This window comes from Miniopterus schreibersii (assembly GCF_964146895.1).
Source record: "Miniopterus schreibersii genome assembly, chromosome: 3".
Taxonomy (NCBI): Eukaryota; Metazoa; Chordata; class Mammalia; order Chiroptera; family Miniopteridae; genus Miniopterus; species Miniopterus schreibersii.
Genome location: NC_138103.1, coordinates 91046026 through 91060051, shown reverse-complemented (window position 1 = coordinate 91060051; position 14026 = coordinate 91046026). Strand labels below are relative to the sequence as shown.

Genomic DNA, 14026 nt, shown 5'->3' with positions numbered 1-14026 from the left:
CCTCTTAGGTAAGTAATTCCAGATATTCATGGAAATATCAATTTGACAACAAAATAATTTTTAATAACTACATTTTATTATTCCTAACATGCTTTTAAGATCATTTCTTCTTACTATTCTATATAAATGCTTCTGATTAATATCATATAAAATGTATTCAATACCACTTCTGTAGCAAATGTGAATACAAATTTCAAAAATAAGTTCCTTTTAGTATTTTCAACGGAAATCAAAATGTGATATTAAAATTCAACTAAATGGATATTTTTGAGGAAGCACATGGGCATATCCTCGGGTTGGGGTTAAAAAAAATGAAAGAAAAAAAAAAGGAGAGGAAAAGACAACTTTATGAAATTGCTAATGATTATGTGTAATATTTATTGAGCACTGACCATGGCACAAGTATTTTATTGTTTCATATATTTTTAAGAATTTAACTCTCAATTCTAAGGGTGATCATTATTATTATAATGATTTTGTGGAGATGCAGAAAGGTTAGATCACTTGCACAAGTCACATAATAATTGCAGACCTAGGATTTTAAATGTGTCCATCTGCCTCTAAAAATTCATCCTTTTAACCATTACACTATACTGATGCTTAGTGTAGCTTAGTGTATGATTTTTCAATAGTACATCTGCTAACTGTAGAAAGGTTAGTGTAAGAAACTCTACCTGAAGAAAGAAATGTCATAGGAAGAATGATATTCCTGTGTCCTAATACCTAGAATCCGTGACTTTGGTACATTATATGGCAAAAGAGAATTGAGGTTGCTAATCAGCTGTTCTTGAAATACAGATAGAGATAGAAAGAGAGAGAGAGAGAGGAGAGAGAGGGGGAGAGAGAGAGGAAGAGAGAGCGAGATTGATAAAGAAATGCAACCAAAAAGGAAGGTTCAGAGAGATACCATGTGAAAATCATTTGACCTGCTACTGTTGGGTTTGAAGATGGAAGAAGGGACTTAAGAGTCAAGAAATCAAGCAGGCCCTAGAAATTTAAAAAGGCAAGGAGATGGATTTTCCCTTAGAGCTTCCAGAGAAGGACTACAGCCTGCTGATATCTTAATTTTAGCCTAGTTAGACCTGTCAGATTTCTGACTTAGAGAACTGTAAGAACTGTAAGATAATAAATTTGTGTTACTTTAGGCTATTAAGATTGTGGTAAACTGTTACAGCAGCAACAGGAAACTAACAAATAAGGGCTTCTACATATTGTAACATTTAACCTGAGCCTTGAAGTGCAATCAGTAAATAATACTTCAAAGAAGTGGAGAGAAGACATTCTAGACAGGGGAGCTAATGGCTGAAAAGAGAGAGAAAGCAAACAGCTAAAAGAGAACAGTTGAGGAATGATAGACTAGTGATGTCTGGTTTTAGTTAACAGTAAGTGCTTAACAGCTTAGGAAAGTACTCTAACAGCTCATTGTAAATTGTCATTTAAATTGAATTTTATGATGACACATGACACAGCATTTGATTTCATAAAGTTTTGTGGGAATTATTATAATATAAAAATTATCATTTTTTCCTTAGAATTTTTTTACCAGAGCATTACATAAGTTTATTTCAGATATATCAGTAATGTTAAAATCAACAAGATTAATTCTTAACTGCAAAAAGAAAAGTTAGTCATTTAGTATTTTTAAAGTTATTTCCTCCAAAAAAGTAAAATAAAATAAGGGAGCTTTTCTTTTCTACCCCACATACTGGTTTCCCAATAGTTCTGTTTCCAGAGGACTTTCAATTGATGAGTAAGCTAATTTGGGGATATTTCAGAACTTCTTTCTCAAAATAAAAAACTAATCTGGACAAATTATATATGGCTTATATTTCTTTGCAGATTCTTTCCTTTAGAACCCAAATGCAGTTGCCATCCAGTATAAGTTTTACCCCTTCACTCCACCATAAAAACTATCTGTCCTGAAAAATATGATGGATCTCTGCTGTAATCATCCAGTTAATAGAACTGTTTTACCTCCACGATAATTTTATCATATTTCAAAATAACCAATTCAACATGGGACATTAGTTCAGTTTTTCCTGACTCACAAGCATATGAACAGCGCCCAGCTCCTTCCTCTTCTGTAGCCTCCTCTGTAAGTGATGGATATGATTTGTTATCTTCTCCACAGGAAGGGAGTTTCTAACATCTAAAGAGTAGTGATTTATTTTTTTCCCAGAATAGGAACAACTGGGCAGTTGCCCCCCCCCCAAAAAACAAAACAAAACAAAACAAAAAGCTCTAAATTGTCCACAATTCTAGTTAGAGAGAATTAATACTCAAAATTGATAGTTAATTAATCACAAGTGAAGGAAGTGCTGGAAAGTGTAATTGCCATTTGGAATTTATGTGTTACAGAGAGGAACGGAAAATAATAGTGGGGAGTCAGGAAATTTTGCTTAAATGCCTTTCTGCAATAAAATTCTAACATGACCTTGGGCAAGGTAATTAATTTGTCACTCTAAATTAAAGAGTTTGCTCAATTATATTGTGATCCATGGTGAAGAAAGAAAGCCAAAAGGAGTGTAGTTTAGTGTGTGAGGAGGGAAACAATGACTAGATAGTTTTAAGAGTTAGACAGAGGAAAGCTGATGTAGGTTCTTGGAAGTCATAGTAATCTTTCGGTTTTATTTTATTTTTTTGGTGTGTGTGTGTGAGAGAGCGAGAGAGAGACAGAGACAGACAGAGAGAGATAGAGACAGAGAGGGACAGAGAGAGAAAGGCAGAGAGAGACAGAGAGAGAGAGACAGAGAAAGGGGCAGAGACAGAGACAGAGACTGAGAAAGAGGAAGAAAAAGAAAAAGAGAGGCAGAGATAGAGACAGAGAAAGAGAGAGAGTCAGAGATTTATTGGAATGAAAAGCCATAGATCTGTTTTAAGTAAGTGATTCATATAAACTAATTCTATTTTGGAAAAAAAAAAATCACTCTAGTTGCTGTGTGGAACACAGATTCTAAAGGAGAGAGAGATTCAGGGACACTGAGTAAGACGCCACTAAAGTAATTCAAGTGGCCAACAGTGGTGGCTTGAACTGAGATGTTAACAGAAAAGATGGAGATTATAGAATTTACAGATAGATTGGATGAAGGGGATGCGAGAGAAAGAGAGGAAAGTTTTGACGTAATCAGTCATACAAAAGGGTAGCACCTTTGACCACAGTGGAGTGTATTGGAAAGGCAAGGTGAGAGAATGGGTGAATAGTAGACGACTCAGAGAGAAATGGATAATTTTATTTGAACCATATAAAGTTTTAAATGGCTTCTTTGACACACTGATGGTTATGAAAGGCAGGTATTCAAATATTTGGTTTGAAAAGACAGTAAAAAATTAGGAAAGAAAATATCATTGTGAGAGTGTTTACATATAGTTTGCCTGTAAAGTCATTTGACTAGGTAACTACTTAGAAAGTACAAATAGAAGACAGAAATAAGGACTCATTATTGTATAATGATAAATTCATTAAGGCAGTATCCATGGCACTGTCTAGGAGAAAATGTTTTGGTAGTTCACTTGTAGTGTACTAATGCATACATTTATTTTTTTTTTTAAATTTTGAATTATAATAAATAAAAATTTAATAGACTGATATTATAGTTTCAAATTCATACTGTACTAATTGAATCAAACTAATATAATGTCTGTATATGTCAAATTATTGCCTTATTAGGTTTGCTTAAGAAAATGTTTGATGTATTACTTAGTATAAACTTTAATGTCTTGCAATAAAAATAAGGAAATATGTTGCAGAAGTAGAAATGCTTCTACAAACACTGAGGTTACACTGAAGTTAATGTGAAATGTCACAGTCATCAGTGTTTTTATGCTGATACTGCATAGACTATCAATTATATAATGCTTCCTAATTTACATATTTATTTTACTTTCCTTACTTTTTTTAAAACAACCTCACTATTCAACTTTGACTTTTCTCTCCTCGAACTTTGTGTTCTTTAAGGAATGGAGACATTTTGGGTTATTTCAATGAGAATGAGTCTTAAAACAGCAAATTTAAATTCCTAGGGAGAATTGCTTTATTTCATTTTTTTTAATTGGACCTGTGTGTGGAGGATGCAAGTTTTGTGGGCACTAGTGAACCAGGGAAAGAGATCTGTGGGAACAGCATTGGGATGTCACTGTTACAGGATGATAAATGGCTGTCCTGCCCTTCTCAGTGAAGACAAATGATAGGGAATTGTCCAATTAGATCCACATAGGTCAGAGATACTGCTCAATATCAAGCTTTACTGATAATTTTCAAGGACATGTACAATCTATAGGGGGGAAAAACGGAGAGGAGGTTCAGGCCGTTCAGTACAGCTTCCCAGATCCCTGCAGAGTGCATCTCTAGCCCATGTCTAAAGGACAGGTCCCTAAGTAAGATGGACAGTCACCTGCTTTAAAAAGGGTTTTAGTTAGGTTATGAAGTATCTCCATTATGTACTCACATACCTTACAAGACACTTTCCAGACAGCATGCCTCATTAATCATAGATTCTTGATTTAATGACCAAAGGCAACCCTAAACCATTGGCTCCACTAAAGCATTTTAAAGGTAAGTATTCTCCTCTAACATTAGGTTGTTTTTAGGGCATTTTTTAGCATGTTTACAACAAGATACGTCATGTTCATATCCCTAATTTCAACCTCTCTCTAGTAATGTGAAGGAAACATGTTGTAGGTGAACTGTTGAACTTCCTACTCAATCCTCTGTCCTCAGTCTGTATTTCCAAACTAATGATTTCTAAGATATAGTTTCAATTTTTAGCTTATAGTTGGTGTTATATTTTCTCTGAAGATTAATCTTACAAACAGCATGACAATGAATTGGACATGACTCATACCATTTTTAATAGGATTTTTCTTTGCAAAGCTTTTTAACAGGATGATATCCCTCAGAGTTATTTTAATATTATTTTGTCAGTGCAATTACTCTTATTCCTCCAGTGGCTACAGTCAGTTGAACATTTTTATATGTGTTGATGTAAGCATTTATTGAATGTGTAATTTTTATAAGGCCAAATTTACTTCCTTTTTGGACAGTTTTCAGAAGTCTTTTATCAAGTGTTGACTTCAATTCAGATCATAAAGTATTTTCTCTTTCTGAAGAGATCATTTACACAAGTTTGGTTTCAATTCAATTCTATAAATTAATTTGTAAACCATTTGTTCATCCTATAGCTCTGTCAGAGAGATTAATATATTAATTTCCCTGTGTACCACACATTCCAACTGACTGAGGTGGTGACCAAAGCACATTATTCTGTGAATGTGGGGTTATATTTGGTTTGTGGATATAATAATATCTCAGTTAAGATAGGAAAGGATTTAGGACCCTGGCTTCCAGATGTGATGACAAAGTTTTGCCACTCTATCTATTCAAACTCAATGAGCTACACAACAGTGAAGACTTTTTTTGTTTGTTTGTTTTTTGTAATATTTTGGACTTTAAAAGCAATGATAAAAGCCACAATTTTTTGTGATGCCCTACTATTACTGAAGTTTAATATAGTATTTACACAATTGAATTTCCTTTGTTTGGCTCACTAAGCCACACAGTTACTGGCCTTTAAAGTCATGAGAGATTATGACATCTGATAGCCATTACTTATAAATAATCCCTCTTCAACCACTGTCGACAGTTCTGCTAAAGTTGTTATTTAATTAATTGATTTAATTTGAGGTTTGCTTTCTCTCAAGATCAATTTCCAGCCATTGCCAGTCTCCTGAAGAAGTTTTATGAATGTCCCTATGTGGGTTAGCAAGACTTCCTCATCATGCTGACAACATTCTAGGAATGTTATTTTAGTCCTATTCAGTCTACAGATGACCTCTTAACATACCCACAGAACATTTGAAACAGTGGGGCCTGTATTTATCAAGTCACTACATATGTTTTTGCAATTGTAAAATGAGCAGGTGTTGAGTTTCTTCTGTGAAAGTAACAAGTCCTGAGGCTTCTCCTGCCACTTGACATTGGTCATCATTAGATCTGAGAGGGATACTAAGAGTATTGTTCTCTTGCCCTGAGATGCTCACTTGGAAATTGAACAGTCACATCCCTCCCTGGTATACGAATCCTTTTGTGAGTACCTTTTTCTTTTGTTATATCTCCTATTTCTATTTATTACTTTTTCCACCTAAGATTGACTGTTAGCTTAGCAGGCATGTTATCTACCTACTAAGATGGTAATAAAAGAAACCTTACTCATACTTCTCAGCCATATTCCACCCCCATCTCTAGGCAGATTAAGAATTTGGCAGGTAAAATATCTATGACAAGTCTGTTGCTTGGTAATGGAACAGCATTTATAAGTAGCTCTGGTAGGCCATAAGGGTGGATGTTATGATTCATCACAAAATACCTTTAGAAATATGTGGTGATAAATTCACTTTCATCAAAATTAGGACTTAGGCATTCATTACTTATGCAAAAATTTTAAATAGGTTTTAGAAAGGTGGAGTGTTTTGTAATTGCACCTCCCACCCCATTCCTCTATTCCTACCTCTAGATTCCACAAACAATTCCAGTGAAGTCTCACGTTATCTCCTCTGATATTCAAACTTGAAACATGTTCATTTAAATGATTAAGCCCATCCATAGAGCTACCCATTTTCAGTAAGTGTTTCCACTGCCTATTTAATAGAGCACTTCACTGTGTATAATATGTTCTGTGATACATTCATAAAAGATGTTTCCTTGATTATTTATAATAATAACAGTGAAAAAATGTGTAATTTACTCAAGAAGAAAAATCTACCTTTAAGATGGATACATCACATACTATTCTTGAAAATATATTGATGTATTTAAACATTATTCATATATCAAATATAACTATTATAATAATTATTATTTATTTTTAGCAAGTATTAGCAATAGATCTTATGTATTTCCTCATCAAAAACTGAATAAGATGTTAGAAGATTTCAAATATATTTTTAAGATATATGAATATTGCTGATAGTATGAGTTGGACATGATGGCATACTTTTGCAATTAAAAAATTAAAACAAGCAAATAATCAAAAAAGCACTCCTAACTTTTAAAGGAAAATTGATTAGAAATGAATTTGCTTCCATTTTACAAATTTTACTTTCAAAAGTTGTATTAGTCTGGGTTCTCCAGAGAATCAGAGAATCAGTGTATCTCTTATATATATTTCTTGTAAGAAACTGGTTGATGTGATTATGGAAACCAGAAAGTCCCAAGATCTGCAGTTGGAGGCTTAGAAGAGCCAAAAATATAGTTTTATGCTGAGTCTAAAGACTTGAGAACCAGGAGAGTGGAGGAAGGTGTAAGTACCAGTCTGAGGTTGAGTGTAAGGACAGGAGAAGATCAATGTCCCAGCACAAGCACAACCAAACAACTTAACTCAGCTTTTTGTTGTAGCCAGGCCTTCAATGGACTGAACAATTCATACCCACATTGGGGAGAGCAATTTGCTTTACATGGTTCGCCAATTCAAATATTAATCTCATCCAGAAACACCATCATAGACACATCCAGAGCAATGTTCAACTAAATATATGGGCACACCATGACCCAGTCAAATTGACACATAAAATTTACCATCACAAGGCTGTCCATTGTTAACTTCCTTAATCTTCAAAATAAAGACAATAACAGCATTTGTAATTTCGCCTAACATGGTACAACTATCCTGCATACAACTGAAATCACACCAATCTCTTCCCCAAAAGAAGGGGTAAAGTGAAGTGATATGTACTCTTCCCCTTGATATCCTATAGCTTAAATACAATGATGTAATATGAACAATACTTAAATACTGTAATATAAATTCAATTCATCTTATGTTGTATGATAAAGGAGTAGGAGAGTAACAAATGATATTTGCTTAACTTATGCAGACACAAAAACATATTCATAACAAAGTAAGGAGGAAATGCTTATGACAGTTACAGTCCTCATTTCTGTAACTAGTCATGTGATCATAGCTAGTATTTGTAAGAATTATCTTCCACTACCAATTATTTGCCTTTGGCAAGTATTTCATCTGGTTGTGATTCTTTATCTAGTGGAGGGACTCAAACCTTCATTCCTAAAGAATCTGGACCATTAATGGTCTTATATGGATTAGGTTGTTGTGAGTTTTCACTGATTTTAATCACAAGGCATGGTGGTACTAAGAGACACTCAAAGGGATTTCATATATTCCAGATATACTCGTCCTTGCCTCCCTTAAGGAGTAGCAGTCCAATTTCCCCTTTATAGTCAGGATCAATCACTCCAGTCAGTACAGTGACTCCTTTCTTTACGTTTTGAGTCAGAGGCATGAGGAATCCCAAGTGGCCAGGAAATAGTTCTCCAGTTCAATGGAATCATTGTTGTGTATCCTTGTGGGCATTCAACCCTCTGGAATTAAAAACTCTAGGCCAACATATTTTAAGGTCACAGGAACTGGGAGCAAATTTTTTGCTAGTAAGTAACAAGAATCATAGTGGTGCCAATCCTATTTCTACCTCTTGGTTCTTAAACCAGTTTATCCTGCCTGTGGGAAAAACAGTTCCACATATTGGATGCTGATTTAAAGCATATACACCTTCTAGAGAAACTTGCTCCATCCCTGGAGATATTGGCTCCTAGCTGTCACAGTAATTGAGACTTCAGAATGTTATTCCACCTATCAAATCACCTGCTCCAGCGTAATGGGAACCATTGTAGGACCAATGAATTCCATGAGCACTCACTCATTGCCAAGATTCTTTTGCTTTGATTAGAAGCAATGCTGTATGGAATACCATGATGATGGATAAGGCATTCTGCTAAGTCCTTGACTGGTAATTTTGGCAGAAGTATTGTGCACACAGAAGGCAGATCCATATTCAGAGTGTCTATTCCAGTAATAAGAAAACATTGCCTCTTCCATGATGGAAGCAGTCCAGTGTAATCAATTTGCTACCTCAGGAATGGTGTCATCTCCAGAACTCAATGTTGGTCAGCTGCTGGGAGGTTGGGTCCTCAGCAGTGGCTGTAGCCATATGGCCCTGAGTGAGTTGATGTGTATGTTGCTGAGCCCAAGCATATCTTCTATCCCTACCACCATGGACAGTTTGTTCATGAGCCCAAGAGATGGCAGGGGTGGCTGGGGAAAGAGGCAGACTGGTATACATAGAATAGGTCATCCTATTTTCTTGATTATTAAGATTCTAGTCTACTGAAGTCATCCTTTGGTGAGCATTCACATAAGATACAAATACCTTCATATTTTTTGCACTTTCAAAGAGTTTTACCCAGAAGCTTCTGCTCCAGATTTCCCTCTCACCAATTTCCAATCATGTTCTTTCCAACTTCTTAAACATCCAGCCAAACCATTAGGGACAGCTCATGAATTGATATATAATTGCATGTCTGGTCATTTTCATTTCCAAGTAAAATAAACAACCGGGTGTGCTGCCTGAAGTTCTGTCTACTGAGAGGCTTTCTCTTTACCAGTGTCCTTTAGGATGTCCCAGAAAGAGATTGCAGTGGTTCATCTGTCCACTTTTTAGTGATGCCTGCATATCATGCAGAGCTATTTCTAAACCAGTCCTGAGACTTTTCTTCTTCTATCAGCTCACTGAAGGAATTCCTTGTGAAGCCACAGGTGCAGGCTGGGAGAGAGAAGGCAGTGTGAAGTGGGCACCATGGGCATTTGAGCTACTTCTTCCTGTAACTTACCCGTGCTTCCAGGGCATGTTCAGATGTGTCATGTATATACCACTTCCATTTGATGATGGAGTACTTACTGCTATTTATCCTTCAGTGGGCTTTGGGGACCCACTGAACTCACCGTGAAACAATCTTCAGGTAAAATTGCATTAGTCACCTGACTTCTACATTCCTCTACTCTGGTGTAAAGATCACACTAATGTTTGGTCACCTGGAATCCCCAGGGCTAGAGCAAATTTCTCTAGAAGCCTGTTTTAGGTTTCCCACAATCCCCAAAGGTCTGATTAATTTCCTTTTTTTTTTTTCTTCAGTGCACAGCTAATCTGATTAAAGGTATTTGTTTATTTGGGAAAGGCTGGGAGAAAGAAAGTACATCTTCTAGACACCCTTAGTATGTATGAGTAGGTCTAAATGACAAATCTGCTCTAACATGCAAATATCCCTAAGGACTATTTATTCCCTTTCTCTGAAAAACCAGACTAATACAAATTTTATTTATATAAAATATAATTCATGTACTTATATATTATATATGAATATTATACATATCATATATAAACAAAATTGATTCTCTTTTTCAGGAATTGTATATGTTAAAATACATATTATATTATTATATGCAATTTATATTATTATATTTACATATTTTATATTATTATATATAAACACATAAAACAAAGAATTGGCTCATGCTATTATGGGGCCTGTAAAATTTCAAGATCTGCAGTTAGCAAGCCAGAGACCCAGGAATGCTGATGCAATAGTTGAAGTCTGAGTCCAATGCTTGAGAAACCTGAGAAACAATGGTGTAACTTCAAGTGTCAATCTATAGCAGGTAGAAAGAGTGAATTTTCTCTCACCCAGACTTTTTTGTATTCAGGTGTTTAAAGGATTAGATGAGACCCACATATAGGGGAGAAGGGCAATCCACTTTGCTCAGTCTACTGCTTCAACTGTCCATTTCATCTAGAATCATCTTCATAGACACACCCAGAATAGTGTTTAGCCAAATATCTGGGCACCCTTTTGCCCAATTAGGTCGATATATAAAATTGGTCACTTTGGCATGTACCTATTTAATTTTTTTCAAATTTCTAAAAAAAATACTGTAGTGGGGGAAAACTAAAAATGATACTTTTGGAAAATAATAGTTAATTTAGAAATGTATCTATAATTAATTTTATGTTTAATGTATTCAAGTTTAGAAGAGGAAATAAGTTATTTCCAGGGAAAGAAGACTACTTGGTCCACTGAGATCTGAACAAATAATAATATTTTGATACTCATCTTTCTTAAGGCATTTTATATAGGCTTTATTGAATCTTTAGTGTGAGGAAGCGTTTGGAGTAGAACAGGAGGGGAGGCAAGCAGCAATTAGGAGATTGCTGTAGCGATCTAAGATACGATGGAACATAAAACAAGGGTGGTAATATACAGATGGAGACAGATAGATGGGTCAGGAAGATATTTCAGAGAAGAAAAGGCTGCAGATGGTTATTGTAACATTGGGATTAAAAGGAAAAGAGGAATAAAATGTAAATACCAAGTTTTTAATTTTGGTTAACATGAAAAACAGATTCAAATAGTTAATGACTTCACAGATGGAATGGGGCACCAAAGAAACGGGTAGAGGCAGGATATAATGGAAATTGTGATGTATGTGATGGAAGACAACACAGCAGGCATAGACTAGTTAAGGCTCAAGTTTCAGAATAATGTTACATTTGCAAGCACCTTAAGACTATTTTCCAATGCAAAATTTCTGTGAATACTTGATATATTTACCTGTCTTAAATACCCTTATACATTAAAAAGTTTATTTTTAAGATGGGTATGTAACAGAAGAAGGAAGATAATTTATGATAAGTTCCTCATATTTTTGTTAAATTATTTATATGATCAGGGGGAAAGTCTTGCATATTTTATATCACTTGATATTTCAAATGTCCATAAATGTCAATTCCCCCCCCCAAAAAAAAAATTGGAACACTGTGTTTGAAAAAGTACCCTCCCAAAGTCTCATAGAGAAAAATGCATGATATAAAACTCTCTCTGATTGGTCTCTCTAATGACAGAAACTGTGCATCTACAAACAATATTATACTGAAAGGAGGAAAAATCACTTCAAAGTTTACCGTATTTTTCTCTAAATATATCTGCATAATTTCAGAAACTCCTCATATCACTTCTTTTGAGTTTAGTGATTTTAAATGTAATCAAGAGTATATTAATATTTTATACTCAAGATCTAGGTTAATAATTTTTTTTTGCTAATGTATTAGAGGTTTAAATTGCAGTAGCATTCTATTTTAAAATAGTTTGGAAACACTGTTTTGAAAAAGATATATTCATTTTTGTTATATTTTAAATTTGGTCCATTAAGGTATATAAATATAATTGTTTACAAATTTATTTTGAGAAAGATAAAAGTGAAATGCTTAACTTTCTCACAGTGAAAATTAAGATAACCAATGTAGTCACTGTTCCAGTGATGGTATGTGGAGATAAATTGATTTGTGCCAAAATTATTTTTCCTATAATAACAATGCATATATTTATAGAACTCTTTTTTTCTACTTCTCTAAAGCTTCACACTGACCAAGATAAAGGAGATGGAAATTTAAAGTACATATTAACAGGCGATGGGGCTGGCAGTATATTCGTTATAGATGAAAATACAGGAGATATTCATGCTGTGAAGAAATTAGACAGAGAAGAAAAATCCCTGTACATTCTTCGTGCCAAGGCTATAGACAGAAAGACCGGGCGGCAGGTGGAACCGGAGTCTGAATTTATCATTAAAATCCATGATATCAATGACAATGAACCAAGATTCACAAAAGACTTATACATTGCGAGTGTTCCTGAAATGTCTGGAGTAGGTAGGTATATGCCAATCCATGTAAACTAACTTTTTTGTTTGTTTGCTAAGGTAATTATTATGGACATCCGGTTACGATATGTGGCCTATTTCAAGAACTATAACTGAAAACTATTTTATGTTAGCTATCTCACTTCTAAATATTTCCAACAGTATATATCTTACTGTTTCCTGCTATGCTGTAACACATCTAAAATGATTAGCACAGAGAACACTTAGTTCATTGTACTTCAACAAACATTGTCACCTCTACTCAACTGCCATTCAAATAGCAGGCAAGTTGAGTGTATTTCTGTCTGAAATGAAAGGAATACAAACAGTATCAACAATTTGGGGCAGTTTTGCTCACATTATTTTGCATAATAACAACTAATGCTCTTGCATTTGACAAATTTCGTTTGATCATTTCATTTGATCACTGAAACAACTTAATGTTGTAGGCATGGGAGATAGAACTTCAAATCCTCCTTCTGTTAATTAGGAGCCCAGGATTCAGAAAGATTAAGCAACTGAATTAGATCAAATCACCTGGTAGCATAACTACAATATTTCAAATCTTTTTATGTTATTTCAGTTACTGCTCTGCAAACTGAAAATAATTGTTTCATTTTTAAGGCTGCCCATAGTTTTAAATACCATTTGTTATGCGATTATTTTAATCTGTATACCTGACTACTTTTAGCTCTACTTATACAAAAAGTTTAGATTTGTTAATGACTCTTAAATTATAACATATTTCTAAAATATCCTCAGTAAAATAAGCTTTTATAATATCCAAACTATGCAACTGATTTTCACAAATTGATGCTATTGAGTTGAATATCATTTTAAAATTGGCTTTAAGTATATGTTTGACATTATTATAATTAATACATGTATATTTCAGTCTAAAATAATTTCCTTATGAGGAAAAATAAACATATCCACCTTTAGTGAGTGATTAACATAAAATGTTTCTTAACTCCCTGCCATGTAGTCAGAAGAAACAAGAGTTTGTAAAAAAGTTATAATTTCCTCTAACATCAAAGGGAATCTCAGCTGTCTGAGAAAACCACAGTTTCTACTGCCTTTTCTGGCATTCATTTCAATAATATGAAAGGGACTTATCGAGTTAGACAGCAGTCCTATGCAATCATAAAGCCTAGGATGAAATATGAGCAGTTATGTTCTCTTTAATAATTTTAAATGTGCATTTTCCTGGTACAGTTCCATGAAAAGTACTGGTCTGGTCCATAGAGGTCAACCAATGTGCCAATGTAAATCTACATCATGATCTCTTTGTGGGCTTACATTTGAGATGAAGATAAATCTGAAAATTATCTCTCATCTCAAATTCCTATTGATGAGCACTCTTAAGCAGTTTAGTTTTCTAGTTAACACCCTTTAACTGTTATAAAACATTATTGTTTTTCTTGTACATATGTTATTTGCAAGATATTTTGCCACTTAATAGCACACAAACTTTCACCTTTCCT

At 34.3% G+C, this 14026-nt stretch overlaps 1 protein-coding gene across 1 annotated transcript in view; it reads left to right on the top strand.

Moving 5' to 3' along the window:
- CDH9 (cadherin 9) overlaps positions 1-14026 on the top strand; it is a 90040-nt gene that overhangs the window by 51473 nt on the left and 24541 nt on the right. Inside the window, exon 3 of the mRNA XM_081133510.1 lies at positions 12258-12552. Coding sequence (XP_080989636.1) covers positions 12258-12552 — 295 coding nt within the window. The remainder of the gene's footprint in view (positions 1-12257; positions 12553-14026) is intronic.